This window comes from Saccopteryx bilineata, chromosome 4 (genome assembly GCF_036850765.1).
Source record: "Saccopteryx bilineata isolate mSacBil1 chromosome 4, mSacBil1_pri_phased_curated, whole genome shotgun sequence".
In the NCBI taxonomy this organism is placed as follows: Eukaryota; Metazoa; Chordata; class Mammalia; order Chiroptera; family Emballonuridae; genus Saccopteryx; species Saccopteryx bilineata.
Window position 1 is genome coordinate 63,807,210 of NC_089493.1, and position 19,710 is coordinate 63,826,919.

The 19,710-nt window shown below is 38.8% G+C and overlaps 1 protein-coding gene across 1 annotated transcript in view; it reads right to left on the reverse strand.

Annotated features, from left to right (window-relative positions):
* Positions 1-19,710, reverse strand: part of TEX9 (testis expressed 9) — a 69,360-nt gene that overhangs the window by 36,764 nt on the left and 12,886 nt on the right. Inside the window, exons 3-7 of the mRNA XM_066275078.1 lie at positions 19,553-19,616; positions 16,680-16,759; positions 5,297-5,342; positions 4,462-4,544; positions 1,026-1,204 (exon numbers count right to left, since the gene is read on the reverse strand). Of these exons, the coding sequence (XP_066131175.1) occupies positions 1,026-1,204; positions 4,462-4,544; positions 5,297-5,342; positions 16,680-16,759; positions 19,553-19,616 (452 nt within the window). The remainder of the gene's footprint in view (positions 1-1,025; positions 1,205-4,461; positions 4,545-5,296; positions 5,343-16,679; positions 16,760-19,552; positions 19,617-19,710) is intronic.

A 19,710-nucleotide genomic window follows, 5' to 3' on the forward strand; every position in this document is an offset into this window, starting at 1 on the left:
ACGATAATTATTATACATTTAATGGTTGTGATTTTCACAGAATCAGAATTTTAAAGATAAAAATTATAATCATCCAATACTAACTACTAAATTTTGAAACTAAGATATTGCTATTATAGAGGTGCTAAGTAGCTCACCTGAAATAACAATTAATTATAGTTCAGCATTAACTTGAGTATATACTAACATATTGTCTAAGTTTTTGTTTACAATAGCATAGCTGACTCCTCATAAAGGCATTACTGGTAACTAACAATGTTTTTAGATGCTCTAAACTGATATTACTGTTTTCCTAGTGGTATGAAGAAAATGAGCTTATAAGAAAGAAAATATTTTAATTTATTTATTGATTTCATAGAGAGAAAGATCAATTTGTTGTTCTACCCGTGTATGTGCTCATTGGTTGATTCTTGTATGTGCCCTTACTGTGGAGCAAAACCACAAGCTTGGCATATCAGGACAATGCTTTAACCAACAGAGCTTACTGGCACAATGCAGTGTGCAGATGATGTCTTGCTGAATTACACACCTTAAACTTGCATATCTTTGAAAACCAGTATCACCCCAATAAATTTAATAGAAAAAGAAAAAAATTATATTCATTAGAAACTCATTTGATCATTTTACCTGATGCTACATCTATAATACATTTATCCTTTTGCATGTATCAAATTAATATGAAATAAGTAGAATAACAGAAAATTTAAAAAATTCAAAGAACTTTCTTTAAAAAATTTTAATATTTTAATGATTAGCTTTGGGGTATTTTAACCTTAGCTGAACAGGTCAATGAAACCAATACCATAAAAGAGACTAGTTCAATGAAACCCTACTTACCCATCATCCACTTCAACAATTACTGACTCAGAACCAGTCACTTCATTTACAATACCAACTCATTCCTTCTACTGCCATATCCCACTTGAGACAGATACAAGACATCACAGTACATTTTTAAATGCAACAAGGGAAGTTCCTAAATATCTTTTTCTAAGTAATTGTGATAGAAACAAAAGAAAACCTACCTGTTCCAATGTCTTTACTAATACCACAAAAAATATCATCATCTATATAATCAGGTAAGCCTTCTTCTTCCAGTTGCCCTTCAATTTTGCTAACTGTTTTTGCAAGAGAAAAGTCTGAGAAATCCTCTGGAATGGCAACATCATTCACAGTTTGTACATCAGAGTATTTCAATTTTATACTAAAAAAGAAAATCACATAGATAAATGTACATTATATAAACTTTATATATCATAAATAAGGTATGACTCCTAGATATGACTTTTATCCAAATACAAAGTATATCAAAATTATTATAAATTTCAAATTATATAATTGATATTTTCAAGGACTATTGTAGAAGAAACTTAGTAGACTTTCAATCTTTATGAATCACACAACCAGAGGGCTCGAGAAAGCTTTGAGGCCAGTTTGTTTAGATATTGCCTCAAAACAAACATCAAAACTAAGAGAACTGAACTTGGCCTTGTAGGTAAAAGCTAGCCTGTGGTTTTTAATTTTACACACTTCTAGAGAACTGTACAAATTGATAGCATTCTAGCCATAATTCTGCAAACACTGAACAATAATAGTAACTCTTGAAAAAGCTTTACAGAGTAAACAGTTATTAGCTCTAACTCAACATTTTTTTCAAACTAAAGGAACAAACACCCTATGACCAGGATCAAAGTCGACAAAATGAAGGGAAGAAATATGAAATAAAGGTCACTTCCAAAGGCACTGAAGTATGTGCCAGATCTAACCAGGTTTATGGTTCCAAAAGCCTTACTTTTTACTTAAGTGTAACTACTTTTGACACATAAGCAAAGGCTTCTGACCTCTATTTAGAAAAACAAGTTTTTCTTTACAAAGTAGACTTGAAGTCTAAAAATACGATAACAGTTTCTAGTTATGTATGCTTATAATATATGTTCTCTTTTCTTCAAGTAATGGATTTTAGATTTTCCCTTCCTATCCTTTCACTCTATTTTTATCTCTCCTTTACTGAAAAAAGTTATTTAATTGAATAAAAGACACAAGAATGAACAAAGATTTTTCCCAAATTATAATGCAATTATCAGTTTGGATAAGTAATAGACATATAAAAAAAACTTTTTTAAGTGAGAGGAGGGGAGATAGAGACTCCTGCATGTACCCTGACCAGGATCCACCCAGCAACCCCAGTCTGGGACTGATGCTCTAGTCAACAGAGCTAGCCTCAGTGCCCGAGGCCGACGCTCAGACCAACTGAGCCACTGGTTGCAAGAGGGGAAGAGGGAGAGAAAGTAGAGAAGGAGGGGGAGAGAAGCAGATGGTTGCTTCTCTTCTGTGCCCTGACCAGGAATCAAACCTGGGATGTCCATATACCAAGCTGATGCTCTATCCACTGAGCCAACTGGCCAGGGCCTAGACATTCAATTTAACAACTTCCTATGACTAAGAAGCTGACTGGTGCAAGCCACTGCAGGTGTGACCCTCCTTTCCCAGAAGGTCTCCAATACAAAGAGCCTCTTGGGTCCCATTTTATAATTAAAATACTAAGAACAGACTTGAATTCTTTTGTATTAAAAACAATAGAATGTAAGTTATAATTATAGTCTTATTTAGAGCAAGCAAAATCATTATATACCTCAAAATATACAATAAGGTATGGTGCCCTGTTAAACACTCATCCAGTATAGGACTATTTCGTTTACTTGGGAGAACTAAGCAGAAAATAAGACCTAGGTTTTAATCATAGTTCTAAGTAAATATCTCACTAAAAATAACATTTTATGTCATGTGCTTTTATAAGTAAATTCACAACGCCAAGAAGCAGTAATCAAAATTCTGTACATGTGTTGAAAGAAAATATACAAATTGTAGATGTATACACATACATACATGTGTATGATTTTGCATAAAATCTGACATTTATTAAGGAGAATAATTAGTAAATTCATGAATCAGGGTTATGCTTTTTATACTTCCATTTTGAAGACTATGCCTTGATTACATGCATTACCATATTAAAATATTGAATAATGAGATGGCATGTAAAGAATTCAAATTTTACTTGGGAGAATTTAGTTCCATTAGTTAATTTTTACACTAATGAATTTAATTTAAAAATCATATTAAAAAATGAAACCTAGCCTGTTTTTGACTGTGGTTTTTTTTTTATTCACTCAAGTATTTTTTATTTTATTTTTTTACAGAGACAGAGAGAGAGTCAGAAAGAGGGATAGACAGGGACAGACAGACAGGAATGAAGAGAGATGAGAAGCATCAATCATCAGTTTTTCATTGCGACTCCTTAGTTATTCACTGATTGCTTTCTCATATGTGCCTTGACCGTGGGCCTTCAGCAGACCTAGTAACCCCTTGCTCAAGACAGCGACCTTGGGTCCAAGCTGGTGAACTTTGCTCAAACCAGATGAGCCCGCGCTCAAGCTGGCGACCTCAAGGTCTCGAAAGCTGGGTCTTCTGCATCTCAGTCCAAGGCTCTATCCACTGCACCACCGCCTGGTCAGGCCACGCAAGTATTTTTTGAGTGTCTTTTTATACTGGGCTCAAAGGTTAAGCTCAGAGACCTTCTCATTTGGTGAGGAGTTTCAATTTCAGTGTAGTGGAAAAGTTGGGAGAACAGAGTAGACTCTTTCACAGTAGTAAATTGAAAGTGTATAAAATAACATAAATATTTCACTTCTTGCAATTATTATGAAACAGAATTTTTGAAAGAAAGGGGCCATTGAGATCATTAGATCAGTCACTTCACTTTGTATTTGAGGAAACTGAGGCCCAGAAAGATAAACTGACTTACCTAAATTCAAGTAATTATTGGCATAAAGGGACAAAAACTCCAACTTAAAAATTCCCGCTCTGTATGAGCTTATTGAGACCGAAGTGAAATACAGAAAGTGGAAGTTTATGCTTCTGATTTTTTCTTTATTTAAATATTTTGTCCCACCACCTTTTTTAAACAAGCTTCCTTTTCTCCTTTATTTTCCTTTCTCTTAACCTTCCTGTCACATAATAGAGGACTGCAAGGAACGGGCGGGGGGGGGGGGTTGGGGGGAAATGCTGTGCTTATTCAGAAACCTGAGTTAGAATCCTGGTTTTGCTACTGAACTAGCTGGTTCTTTGACCTCTTGGAGTAGTCATTTACCTCAGGAACAGTGTCCTCCTTGTGTGTAAAGTGTGGGTTTTAATAATTACCAGACTGAAGAGTGCCCGGCATATACTGTACACAATAAATATTTGTTGATTGAGTGAATGAAAAAAAAATTAACCGCTGCAAAACATTTCTGAGTAGAAAACATTTTAAATTATTGAATATGGATAGATATATACAATGTAATTTTATACATTTTAGGGTAAAAAAGATCTGAAGAAACAGAAAGTCCAATAATTAAGAATGACGATACTGTAAATTATAAAATTTAGAAAAGAAAGTATACTTTTAAAACTGTACTATACCTTGAATTTGTTTTCCTCCCTTTATCTGCAGAGCATAGTTTTTTTTTAACCTTGTTTACTGGATCAATGTTTTTGGCCTTTGACTACATGAAGAGAATTTAAGTTATTGATTAGATCTTAACTATTCGCCAAGGAAAGCAATTTTGTATTATACAAACTTGCTAATTTGCTACATAAAAGAATTGTTATTCTCATGAAATGAATCAAATTGTATTTTTTTTAAATCCCACATTTGTAAAGCTGGAAGAGACCTACATACCATTAGAACCAAGATATTACAAGATAAGGAAAATGAGTCCCAAAGATTCAATAATATTCAGCTAGCTGGTGGAATATTAAACTGGATGTTCTGACTCACAGAATTTAGTTCTCTTTACTAATAATTCCCCAGACAGGCTTTCATGTTACCTCAACCCAGATCCCCGTGGTGGGGAACTTACAGATCCCAGTAAGCTCAGCATCTACAATAGTGATCTCTACTCTGTAAATATTTAAATGAATGAATAAACCTTTGAAATCACATTCTTTGCAAATGAACACTTTTCTTTTTCAGATCTTCTATGTAGTAAAGTTGGGTTTCAGAGAGAAAGTTAAAAAAATCCTTAGGTACAGGCTCATTTTACTTAAAATTTTTTCCATTGTATCTCCAAATTGTTCAGTGAAATAATGAGATAAGAAAGGACTCCATTTATTTTATGAGTAAAATTTCATGAAGGCATCTACCAAGGCTTATATTCTATTTCTAGAGTCATAACCCTTTTCTGTTTTGACTAAGTCTAAAAAACCCAAAATTTTACAGAATGTAATTATATTCACAAAAAGTTTGATTTCATACCTGAGTTTCTGAATGTAGATGAACTGTCCCTTCAGATAACAAATCTCTACAGACCAAAAATAAATACATGTTAATAACAGATGAGACTGAGCTGAGACACAATAAAATTCAAGAGCAACTATATTTGAAAGGAAAAATGTACATCAAGTAGACTTTGCTATAATTCTAGTTATGCATATGTTAATTTATTAACATGAGTGTCACAAAAGAGAAAAGTGCTTAGGTTAAGTAATTCACCTTGCAAATGCAGTAATTGAATCCTCCAAAACTACATCAAAATTACAACTACAGTACACTACAAAACAGCCTGAAATCTGGCTGAATGGAAGTCTGACAACTAGGGATTTTATAAAGCAGCCACATTGAGACTGGTAGGGATGTGGAGACACAAAACACACTGGTCCCACACTTATGAGTGGCAGATAAAAATCAGGAGGGATATCTCATCTGCAGAGGTTCCCCCTGAAAAGAGAGGGGTCCCAGCCCACACCAGACCTCACTGCCCAGGAACCCAGTGCCAGAAAGAAGTCCCCATAATTTGTAGCTGTAAAACCCAGCAGGAGTTGTGGCTAAGTGAGACCAAGAGCTTTTGGAGTCCCAGGAAGCTCTTCTTAAAGGGCCCGTCCATGAACTTCCTCATACTGGCTCTCTCTCACCTCCAGCACTGGCGCAGCAGCTTGAAAGGAACCAGGGACATACCGGGAAGAACTAAACTGTCCCGTGTCAGAGTAAGAATTGGGAAGCAGCTTCCTGCCAGACAAAAACGCTGACAGAGGCCACTGTTCCTTTTCTGAGACCTACCCCCACCCCCCAGATAGAGTTGGAGGCGGGCACCTTATCTGAGTCTCCATCAACCAGTATTCCCTGAGATCCTGCCCCACCCAATTTGTGGGACCACCCAAGCTGTTTCCAGAGGCTTTTCCATTTGAATGGCCTGTCTTGGATCATTATTCAGACCTTCTTAAAATCTCTCCAACAACAGCATCTGGCCTCAGCATGCCCATATCTCCCACTAAGTGGCCCCAGGCCTGGCACTAGCAACAGCTGGCCTTGGTTCACAGCTTGGCCTCTCCTGGGCACCTCTAAGCCCAACACTAGTAGCAGCCGCAGATTACTTTGTAGCTCATACCAGGTGACTCGGGGCAGAACACAGAACACAGGCAGCAGCTGACCTTGGCCTGCACCTTCTGGAAGACCCCAGAGCCAGCATACCTAGTGGACAGCTTCAGACCACATCAAGGCATCACCCAACCACCTCAAGTGACACACTCAAGGGGTGGCCTCAGGGGCCCCAGAGCCCAGGTGAAGTTAAGTTCTGCTCCATGGAGTGGGCTGCACAAAGGTGATCCTCCACGTGGTTGAAGCCAGTCTCTGCAGCTGATTGGCTGAGGGGTAAATTCCTCCCACAGATATGCCAAGAGCAATCAAGGCTAAACTACATCAGGAGGGTGTACACAGCCCATGAGGGTTGAGGGTCACACTACTGGTGCCCAGCTCAGGTGAATGGGCAGGCTGTGCCACTGGACCCCACAAAAATATCTACTACACAAGGCCACTCTACCAAGCTTGGGAGTCATAGCAACTCTACCTAATACATAGAAACAAACACAGAGAGGCAGCCAAAATGAGGAGACAAAGAAACACGTCCCAAATGAAAGAACAGAACAAAACTAGAAAAAGAACAAAATAGAGACAACCGAGTAGATGCAGAGTTTAAAACACTGGTTAAAAGTATGCTCAGTGACTTAGTGAGAACTTAGAAAAGACACAGGAAAGAAAAATGGAGATAGAAAACATAAAAAAAAAAAACCTGTCAGAAATGAAGAATACTCTAAATGAAATGAAGAATTCATTACAGGGAATCAACAGTAGAGTAGATGAAGCAGAGGATCAAAACAGAGATCTGGAATATAAGAAAGCACAAAACACCCAATCAGAACAGAAAAAAAACCCCAAAACAACCCAAAATGAAAATAGTGTAGGGACTATCTGGGACAACTTCAAGTGTACCAACATCTGCATCATGGTGGTGTTGGAAGAAAGAGAGCATGAAATTGAAAATCTATTAAAAAAATAGAGACAGAAACTTTCCTAACCTGGTGAAGGAAACAGAAATACAAGTCCCAGAAATACAGGGAGTCCAAACAAGATGAACCCAAAGAGGCCCACACCAAGCCATATCTTAGTTAAAATGCAAAAGGTTAAAGACAAGAGAGAATTTTATTTTACTTTTTTTTCTGTATTTTCTGGAGTGAAAAGCAGAGAGGCAGAGAGACTGACTTCATGCATGCGCCCAACTAGAATCCACCTGCATGCCCACTAGGGGGTGATGCTCTGCCCATCTGGGGCATTGCTCTGCTGCAACTTGAGCCATTCTAGGGCCTGAGGCAGAAGCCATAGAGCCATCCTCAGCGCCCAGGCAAATTTTGCTCCAATGGAGCCTTGGCTGCAGGAGGAGAAGAGAGAGATAGAGAGGAAGGAGAGGGGGAGGGGTGGAGAAGCAAATGGGCGCTTCTCCTGTGTGCCCTGACTGGGAATCAAACCCGGGACTTCCACATACTGGGCTGATGCTCTACCACTGAGCCAGCCGGCCAGCACCATAGAGAATTTTAAAAGAGGCAAGAGGAAAGCAGTTAATTATCTATAAGAGAGCTCCCATTTGCTGTCAGCTGACTTTTTATTTTTTTGTATTTTTTGGAAGTTAGATGTGGGATGGCAGCCAGACAGACTCCCGCATGTGCCCGACTAGGATCTACCCAGCATGCCCACCAACGGACGATGTTCTGTCCATCTGGGGCACTGCTCCGTTGCAGCCGGAGCCATTCTAGCACCTGAGGCAGAGGCCATGGAGCTGTCCTCAGGGTCTTGGCCATGGAGTCTTGGCTGCAGGAGGGGAAGAGAGAGATAAGAGGAGAAGAAGAAAAAGAGGGGGGAGGGTGGAGAAGGGAGAAGCAGATGGGTGCTTCTCCTATGTGCCCTGACTGGGAATCAAACCCAGGACTTCCACACATTTGCTGACGCTCTACACTGAGCTAACCCACCAGGGCCGACTGGCAGCTGATTTCTTAACAGAAACTTTGTAGGCCAGAAAGGAGTGGCAAGAAATATTCAAAATCATGAAAAGCACAAACCTACAACCAAGATTACTCTACCCCAGCAAAACTATCATCAAGCAAAGACAGAAGTGAGGACAGATAAAGAGCTTCTCAGACAAGAAAAAGCTAAAGGAGTTCATCACCACCAAACCTGTATTACATGAAATATGAAAGAATCTTTTCTAAGAAGAAGAAAAGTTAAAGATAAAAAGTAAGAATAAAGTGTCAATAAATACATACCTAACACATTTGAATCTAAAAGAAAACAAAATAAACAAACAGAACAGAAACAGATTCATAGATGCACAGAACATTTTGACAGCTGCCAGATGGGAAAGGAACTGGGGTAGGTGAAAAAGGTAAGAGATTAAGCAGTACATACTGTTACAGAATAGACACGTGGATATAAAGTACAGCATAGGGAACATAGTTCATAATATTCCAATAAGTATATATGGTGTTAGATGGGAATGAGATTTATCAGGATGATCACTTAGTAAATTATATAAGGTTTAATCATTGGGGTGTACACCTGAAACTAATATAATATTGTATGTCAACTGTAACTGAAAAATAAAAATGATTTAAAAAATAATTCACTTTTGGTAACATATACTATAATGTCAACTTTTTTAAAGAAAAATACAGCATAAATCTTAATGAGTGGAAAATCATAAGAAGTGATTATTGGGTATACACAGAGATTATCTATTTTACAAAATGATTCACCACAGGGCTTTTTACCGTGAGCCCACTCAATGTTATTATTCCTTTGTCTAATGCATTTAAATATATAGTTGGTCAATGTCTATTTACCCATTACATTGTGAACTCCATGACAGTAGCAATGATGTGTTCACTGTTCACCTGCTCTAGAACATAGTACCTGGCATATAAGCTCTTAAATTGGCACTAAACATTTGTTAAATGTATAAATATATTTAAAATAAAATTCACTTTTATGCACAAATTTTTCAAAATATATTTGTAGCTTATTTTTTTCAATTACAGGTAACATTTAATATTACTTTCAGGTAGACAGCACAGTGGTTAGACATTTATTCAATATATAATTTATGAAGTGATCCTCCCAATAAGTCTAGTACCTACCTGGTATCCTACATAATTCTAAATATATTTGTAGTTTAAAACAACTAGTGCTTAGGAGGATCTGCAAATTATAGCTCACAGGCTGAATCTAACCATGTCCATTCATTTCCACACTGTCTATGGATGTTTTGACTACAACAGCAAAGCTGAGTAAGTTGCAACAAAGACTAGTTCACAAATCCAAAACTATTTATTGTCTGCTCTTCACAGGAAGTCTGCCTACCCTGATCAATCATCTAGAATCATCTCCAACATGTTTTAATAGATCTAAAAACCTACCACACTAGTTATCTACTGTTGCCATAAAAAACAAAAACAAAACCTCCTTTATATTCTCTAAGAACTCCTAACCATAGTAGAGGATATAAAAACAAAATTATTTTCCATCAGATGCCACCCACTGAACTAATCATATATAGATTTTTCCTAACATTAAATACAAAGATATATTTAGATGTTATTAAATATAAACTCTGAAAGAAAAAGAAAAAGCTCTGGAAGAAAAAATGGCTTTCAAAATATCTTAAAATTACAGATTAAAGAATCATTCTCACATATGACATGAAAATGTTATCAGATTTTATGTAAATTTTAAGTATCCTCTTTAACCACCCTCATTTTAAATTAATATCTGCCATTTCTTTACATTTTCTGCATCTGCCATCTCCCCTTCCCACCTCATATACACATCAGCCAAAGGACACTTAACGCTTATCTGTTTCCCTCAGTTTTAGCAGAGTGCTATTACTTTGCTAATATTATTTCCATTAAAATAAATGAACTAAAGAACACAGTATTCTGATTATTTTTGTTAAACAATTCCATGAAAGGTTTGTAACATATTTGAAATGTTCTGTGTGGTAAACCTTGCTTTCAGCAGACTGAAGGTTATGTATGCTATACCTTTAGGACTCTAAGTTCTGGTTTTCCTATCACATTGTTTGGCAAAGTAACCCTGGATGCAGAATACTTATTATACTATTTATATATACTGCCTGTAATAATTTAGGTAAATTATCATTGTTCCAAGCTGAAATAATCTCTTTACAAATTATCTCCCACCTTCAGTAATTTCCAAGTAATAGCCTAGTGCCATGTTTCATGTGGTAAAAGCCATCTGTTCAAAATCATTTTTTTTAAAGCCACCTGATCTAGGTAAAGAGAGGTGTCATCACCATTTAGCACTTAAGGAAAATTTAGTAAAAGAAAATCAACAGATCTATGCTTGTGAAATCAGTCTCTCACTTGCTTCAACAGAAACTAAAGATAAGCTTTTATTACCATCACTCTAATCCTTTAGTTTACTAAATAAAAGCCATCCTAATGTAATCCAAAGTTTGAAATTTTGATAACTATTAAACATCCTTTTCCATAAAATATCAGAGCATTATCTATAATAAAGATAAGTAGTTCCATGTTATATATACATACAGATATCAAATTGATGATGTAATGTATATGGCAAATTTGTTTAATTTCAAAAACAAATAAAAACAACACACTAGGCATTGATTCTTTGGGAGCAAGACCTGCTCTGTTTACTCATCATTGTACCACCATTAGTTATACCTGGGACTAATGGTGTTCAAAATTATTTTTTCAGTTTTATTGAAATACAATTAAATATACCCTTATCAAGTATACAGTTCTATAAATTTGAACAAACTTATATGGTCAGGTAAGCACTACAACAACCAAGACAGAATATTTCCATCATCACAAGAAGTTTCCTTGTGCCCAAACGTAGATAATCCCCTCCCTTCCCTTGAGCCCCATACAACCACTTCTTTAATTTCTGTCCCTATAGTTTTACTTTTTCTAGAACATCAAATAAATGAAATCATACAGTATATACTTTTTTTTAGTCTGGCTTCTTCCGCTTAGCATCCATGTTGCTGCAGTATTTGTAGTTCATTGCAATTTATTGCCAAGTAGTATTCCACTGCATGGATATACCACATTTGTTTATCCATTCACCAATTGATGGATATTGAGCTCTTCCCAGGTTTTGGCTATTATGAATAAAATGGCTATAAATATTTGCATACAAGTTTTTGCTTGCAAATATGTCATTTCTCTTGGTTAAACAGAGGGGAATTGGAGGAAGGAGAAGGAGAAGGGTGGAGAAGCAGATGGGCGCTTCTCCTGTGTGCCCTGACCGGGAATTGAACCTGGGACTTCCACATGCTGGGCTAATAATGCTCTACCATTGAGCCAACCAGCCAGGGCCTGCTCAGGGCTAAGTTTTAAAAAATTAAAGAAGGAGAGGGAAAATGGCGATGGAGTAGGCAGGCACTACAACTCCTACCTCCCAGAACCAAAGTAGATTACAACTTAACTTAGGAACAATCAACTTGAAAAACCAACTTTGGACTAAACTAAGAGGAATCTATAACAAAGCATCACTGAAGAAGCCACACTGAAACTGGTAGGAAGGGTGGAGATGTGGAAAGGGCTTCCCTGCTCCCATGAGCGAGAGGTGGCCCAGAGGGTCTCCCGTGGCGGGGAGGGTTGCCCTGAGAGTTGTGGGTTCTCAGCCCCAGGACCGAAACCCTAGCCTGGAGCCCCAGAGACTAGAGGAGGTGTACAAACAGTATTTAGCTGAAAGAAGAGCCTAGTTACTGTTTGCAAGAGGGAGACAGAACTCTCAGACCCAGGCTCCATCTTAAAGGGACTTTGCATAAAACCTCATTCACAGCCACTTAACTGAGGCTCCAGGAACGAGGAGCGCCTAGAGCAGGGGTCGGGAACATTGCGAGCCAGATGTGGCTCTTTTGATGGCTGCATCTGGCTCGCAGACAAATCTTAACTAAAAAAAAATAATGTTAAAAATATGAAACATTCTCATGTATTACAATCATTCATTTCCTACCGCTCATGTTCATGGTTGCGGGTGACTGGAGCCAATCACACCTGTTCTCCGGGACAACACCAAATTTTTATTGGATAATGTATAATGTACACAGATCATTGTATGGCTCTCATGGAATTACATTTTAAAATATGTGGCGTTCATGGCTCTCTCAGCCAAAAAGGTTCCCGACCCCTGGCCTAGAGGACTGGAGTAGTGAGAGGAGAGTGTAGTCTCAGGGGCACAGGGAGAGACTGTGGGGGACAGCCACCCTGACCCCTATACTGAGTCACTCCACAAACCTAAAGTGATCATTTTTCCTGGGAGAACCAAGCCAGCAAAGGGAAGCAATTACCCTGCCCACCAGAGGCTCTCCTGCTCCAGTCAGTGCAGAAATTCACTTAGAAGCAGGGGGCGCATCAGGGACACAGGATTTGAGTGTTGAGGTCTGGGTTACACCACCCCACAAACTGCTGAGTACCCTCCAAAGGGCGGGAGGGCCCAGCTGTGGCAGCATGAAGGTTTTCTTTTATTCATATCCTCACTAACACTTGTTGTTTGATTTATTGATGACAGCTATTCTGACAGGTGTGAGGTAATATCTCATTGTGGTTTTAATTTGCATTTCTTTGATTAGTGACACTGAGCATCTTTTTATATGCCTATTGCCCATCTGTATGTCCTCTTTGGAGAAGCGTTTATTCAGGTCCTTTGTCCATATTTTAATTGGTTTGTTTGGTGTTGAGTTTTATAAGTAATCTATAAACTTTGGATATTAAGCCCTTATCAGATATATTGGTGAATATATTCTACTATTCAATGGGTTGACTTTTCATTTTGTTGATGGTTTCCTTTGCTGTGAAAAAAAAAATTTTTGTTTGATGTAGTCCATTTGTTTATTTTTTTTCTTTTGTTTCCTTTGCCCGAGGTGATAAAATATCAGAAGAAATATTGCTATAAGAAATATCTGAGATTTTACTGCCTATGTTTACTTCTAAGGTTTGTATGGTTTGACTCTAACAAAGTTTTAAATACATTTTGAGTTTATTCTTGTGTAGGATGTAAAAAGGTGGTCCAGTTTCATTTTTTTTGCATGTTTCTGTCCAATTTTCCCAACACCATTTATTGAAAGAGACTATCTTTACCTCACTGTATGTTCTTACCTTCTTTGTTATACATTAATTGACTATAAAGGCGTGGGTTTATTTCTGGGTTCTCTTTGATAAAAACTCTCACCATAGTGGGAAGAGAAGGAACATACCCCAACATACCATATTTCCCCATTTATAAGACACTCCCATGTATAAGATGCACCTTAATTTTGGGGACAGAAATTTGAAAAAAAATGTATTACATAAAGTTATTGAACTCAAGTTTTATTCATCATAAAATTCATACAACTCCTCATCACTGTCAAAACTCCCATCCAAAAGCTTGTCCTCATCTGTGTCTGATGACGAATCACTGCCTTCATATATCACCTCGTCCTCAGTTCCATCTATGGCATTTGAAATGCCCACTTCTTAATGACTTGACAACAATCTCAATCTTGATATTATCCCAGGATATTTTCACCCAGGTACAAACTTCTCTTATAGTTGGTTTTTTCACTCTTTCTGCTGGTGTCAAATTGTTCCCAGAAGACTTCATCCATTAGTTCCATTCATCTCTCATGGCAGCTTTGAAGGGTTTGTTAATGCTGACATCAAGTGGTTGGAGCTGGGATGTCAAGCATCCAGGTATGACGGCAAGTTTTGTTTTTTGCTCTGCAGCAATCTTCGTTGTGTTTTTTGTTATGCCTGTCCTGAACTGATCAAGCACCAATAGGGCAGGTTTGCATAAGAGCTCACCTGGTCTCCTTCTCCAAACTTTTTCAAACCAGATCTTCATCCCATCCTGATTGATCCAACCCTTGTCATGATGTGGACAATCACTCCTTGAGGAATGTCTTTTTTTGGCATTGTTCTGCATTTGAAAATCTGTATAGGAGGCATCTTGGTTCCACTGACACAAGCTAGAACAATTGTGTAATGGCTCTTTTCATGCCCACTTGTCTTCACAGTCATAGTTTTCATCCCCTTCTTATCAACAGTACTGTTATTTAGGACATCAAATTGAAGGACTTCATCCGTATTTGCAGTCTGTCCCAATTCAAACTGATGTGTCTTCCGACATTGAATGACAAAATGATGAAGTTCAAGGACCTTCTTTCTGCTCCGGCATCTTTTGGGCAAGTCTGGTGCACGTACCCATGCTTAGTCCATTCTGCTTCATGAACCTGAAGCACCAATTGTGACCTCCTTTGAAATCAGTAACTTCTTTTTCCTCAGCAATTCTTCTTGCCTCATGTTGAACCATCTTTGTGGATGCATAAATTCCAATTGCCCTTTGCTCTTCAATCCATATTTTCAATTCCCTCTCTAAATCAGGCCATTTTGCTGACTTGTCTCTCATGGCCTTCTTCTGCCGTAGTGTTTCCAGTAGGGTTTCTTCTTCCCGTGACCAGTCTCAGATTGACTTCTCAGTTGGAGGGGGACCAAACTTACATTCAGCAGCACAATTTCCATTCACTTTTGCAAACTGGACTACTTTTAACTTGAATTCAGCACTGTACAAAAAATCTTTTCTGAGCCATTTCTGGGCAGAACGTGGCAAAATGTAATGTACTGGTAACAAGTGTGAAACAATGAGCCAAAGACAACAAGCGCAAAAAAGCAGGAAATGTTAAGTAAAAAAATCTACCACAATGAGCGCAAAAAACAAGCGCAAAATGGTGGGAAATGAGCCTGACCAGGCGGTGGCACAGTGGATAGAGCGTTGGACTGGGATGCCGAGGACCCAGGTTCGAGACCGTGAGGTCGCCAGTTTGAGTGTGGGCTCATCTGGTTTGAGCAAAGCTCACCAGCTTGGACCCAAGGTCACTGGCTCGAGCAAGGGGTTACTTGGTCTGCTGAAGGCCCATGGTCAAGGCACATATGAGAAAGCAATCAATGAACAACTAAGGTGTCGCAACGAAAAACTAATGATACTTCTCATCTCTCTTTGTTCCTGTCTGTCTGTCCCTATCTATCCCTCTCTCTGTCTCTGTAAAAAAAAAAAAAAAAAAAGGCGGGAAATGAAAGTTAAAAAAATCTAAAATCACTGTATAAGATGCACCCAGTTTTTAGACCTCAAAGTTTTTGAAAAACAGTGTGTCTTATACATAGGGAAATACAGTATATAAATAAGTCATAAGGCTGTAATGTACAATTAATATTGTATTATATTATATATTTGAAAGTTTCTAAGAAAGATTTTTTTTTTTTTTTAAGTGAGGAGGGGAAACAGAGACAGACTCCCGCACACGCCCCGACTGGGAGCCACTCAGCAAGTTCAGGATGGGCAATGCTCTGCCCATCTGAAGCCCTTGTTCCAATGCAACTGGAACCATTTTTAAGTGCTTGAGGCAGAGGCAATGGAGCCATCCTCAGCACCCAGGGCCAACTCACTCCAATCGAACCATCGCTGCAGGAAGGGAGGAGAATAGAGGGAGGGGGGAGAGGGGGCAGAGAGAGAGAGAAGCGAGAGGGGAGGTGTGGAGAAGCAAATGGGCACTTCTCCTGTGTGCCCTGAATGGGAATCGAACCTGGGACTTCCACACACTGGGCCGAAGCTCTACCACTGAGCCAACCCACCTGGGCCAAGAACGTAGATCTTAAAAGTCTCATCACACACACAAAATTCTGTAGCTATGTAGGTAATGGATGAAGTAAACTTATTGTGGTGACCATTTCACAATATATAAATATAAAATATTGCTGAGGCCCTGGCCGGTTGGCTCAGCGGTAGAGCGTCGACCTAGCGTGCGGAGGACCCGGGTTCGATTCCCGGCCAGGGCACACAGGAGAAGCGCCCATTAGCTTCTCCACCCCTCCGCCGCGCCTTCCTCTCTGTCTCTCTCTTCCCCTCCTGCAGCCAAGGCTCCATTGGAGCAAAGATGGCCCGGGCGCTGGGGATGGCTCTGTGGCCTCTGCCTCAGGCGCTAGAGTGGCTCTGGTCGCAACATGGCGACGCCCAGGATGGGCAGAGCATCGCCCCCTGGTGGGCAGAGCATCGCCCCTGGTGGGCGTGCTGGGTGGATCCCGGTCGGGCGCATGCGGGAGTCTGTCTGACTGTCTCTCCCTGTTTCCAGCTTCAGAAAAATGAAAAAGAAAAAAAATAAAATAAAATAAAATAAAATATTGCTGAAACTAATATAAGGTTGTATGTTGATTTTATCTTAATTTGTTTACAATCTTAAAGCATTTACCCAGTTAAAAATAGGTGTATGAGAATTTAAATCACTTACCTTAAACCATAATAATCTTCCTCTTCACATGATTTAATATGTGTTGAAATAGGCCAAGATTGTACTTCTTGCTGATCCCTCTAGTTAAATGAGTTAAGATAAATCACATAGGTAAAAACCCCCACAAAAGTAGGAATTATTCAAGTGCCTTTGTGATCATTAATCATTTCAGAGTTGTTTGCAGTATCCACCAAATCGAAGCACAGAATTCTAAATACTATGGTATAAAAATATGGTCGTAACAATGTAGTTTCACCTTTAATCCATTCTGGGTTAAAAAAAGTCAATTCTAAAGGAAAAATGTAAGAGTGTCAATGCCTTTATCTGACCTTATCAGACTCCTGCTTCCATACTACATTAGTCTCCGATCTTGTATAACATGCAAAGGAAATTAGACTCAAAAGAAATGAAAACATAAATCCGTTTAATGGGTAGAAAAACTTGCTGCAAATCACTTTAAACTCCAATGTTAAGAATGCCACTAAAAGGCTAAAAATGAAGAACTAAGAGTAAAATCTTTTAGCAAAGATTTATCAAGAAGTGAAAGTGAGTAAATAAATATTTAATATGGCAAAAAATTGTACCTATCAGCTTCTTTGGAGGCAGGAAAGCCCTTCTCCCCTTTCCCAGCCCTTTCCAGTTTTCTACTCTACTCTTTATTGAAGTAAATAAATGAATGAATGAATAAAAAGGTTCTTATTAGAGGACTCTTGGAGCAGAACACTTAATGAATCCCTCATTCTACTACAACTTTGGGTTTCTTCAAGTATTTTCTGGCTCTTCAGTGCTAGCAAAAACTAAAAGATGTAATAAAATATTTTATTTTTAGTGAAATATTTAATTACTAATGCAAGTAGCAAATCTGCACCTCTTATCTAAATATATTACCTAAAATGTTATCTATGTTTATGTTTCTTATTCTAAACTAACACATGATAGATCTGTATCAGGCATTAAAATAAAATAATTGCCTCTTCTTCCCAGCCCCCATCAATTCCAAGGTGGAATGAGGGTGGGGTTTAAAAGAGAGAATTATAATTAAATTAGAGTAAGAACTATAAAAAAAAGCTTAAAAGCAGCACTTTATGCCTCTAAGGAGTGCTACTATACACTATCAATTAATAACAGGAATCCTTATGCTTAATGATGGATGCTTAAAGCAGGAATAACCAATTTGTTACCCAGAATGGGGCAAAATATGCTTATATTGTCTAGTGTTACAACCTCACTACATTTTTCATAACTATAAATCAAATTATGGTCTAGCCCTAAGAAATTTAGTTATAGCCACTGGCAGAGTTTAAGCAAAAAAATTACTATCTGAATACGAAACAAATTACAAACTGATGATTGTTACCCTTTATCTTACTTTTGCCCAGAGACCATTTTATTTACTTCCTTACTGAATTACCAGTGTTAATTCTACATAGCTGCTCTCAAATATTAATCTTTTCTCTTTAATTGAGAGATGGGAAGACAGAGAGACAGATTCTCACCATGTACCCCAACTGGGATCCACCTGGCAAGCTACCTACCAGGCGATGCTCTTCCCATCTGGGGCTGCTGTTCCATTGCTCAACAACTGAGCTATTTCAGTGCTTGAGGCAAGGCCATGGAGCCATCCTCAGCACCCGGGGCCAACCTGCTTGAACCATTTGAGCCATGGCTACAGAGGGGTGAAGAAGTAGATGGTTGCTTCTCCTGTGTGCCCTGACCAGGAATCAAACGTGGGACTTCCACATGCCAGTTGATGCTCTACTGCTGAGCCAACCAGCCAGGGCCTTAACTGCATCTTAAAACAGTGAAAAACAGTGATCTTAAAACAGTGGAAAGCCCTGGCCGGCTGGCTCAGCAGTAGAGCGTTGGACTAGCGTGTGGAGGACCCAGGTTCGATTCCCGGCCAGGGCACAGAGGAGAAGCGCCCATTTGCTTCTCCACCCCTCCACCGCGCCTTCTCTCTGTCTCTCTCTTCCCCTCCCGCAGCCAAGGCTTCATTGGAGCAAAGATGGCCCGGGCGCTGGGGATGGCTCTGTGGCCTCTGCCTCAGGCGCTAGATTGGCTCTGGTCGCAACATGGTGACGTCCAGGATGAGCAGAGCATCGCCCCCTGGTGGGCAGAGCATCGCCCATGGTGGGCGTGCCGGGTGGATCCCGGTCGGGTGCATGCGGGAGTCTGTCTGACTGTCTCTCCCTGTTTCCAGCTTCAGAAAAATGCAAAAAAAAAAAAAAAAAAAAAAAAAACCCAGTGGAAAAGATTATTAAATAATGTTCATATTAGATGATTGAATGTCTATACGGAAAATTTTTTCTGTGGCTTTTAGAAAATATGTACATATTAACCATGGCCAGTTTGCTCAGTGGACAGAGTGTTGGCCTGGACTGTGGAAGTCCCAGGTTCAATCCTTAGTCAGGGAAAACATGATAAGCAACCATCTGCTTCTCTTCCCTTCCCTCTCCCCCTTCCCTCTCTCTTCCCCTCCCGCAGCCATGGCTCAACCAACTGTTTCAAGCATTGGCCTCAGGCACTGAGGCTAGCTCAGTTGATTTGAGCATCAGTCCCAGATGGGGGTTGCCAGGTGGATCCCAGTAGGAGTGCATGCGGGAGTCTGTCTTTCTTTCTCTAATTAAAAAAAAAATGTGTGCTTATCAAAAACATATACATGCATATATCCACATTTATACCTATATAATAGATATTCATATATATAGATATCTATATATGTGTGTGTGTGTGTGTGTGTGTATATTCCAGAATTTATAATAATTCATTGAGCTTAAAATTTATTCTTTGGGTACATTTTTTATAGGTAATAAATCAAATTAAAAAGTCAAAATACTAGCACTTACATGGAATTACTAATACCATTTACTTACTATTGCTTCCTCAGCTTGTCGAATCACATAAGCTGTTTTTGCCTCCAATTCTGCATTTAAACGCCTAAAAGTAGAAAATAATTTACTAGTTGGGATAGTCTGAAAATTCTAACAAAAATAAAAGTAATTAAATTTCAGTAACTATACTTTAGCTAATC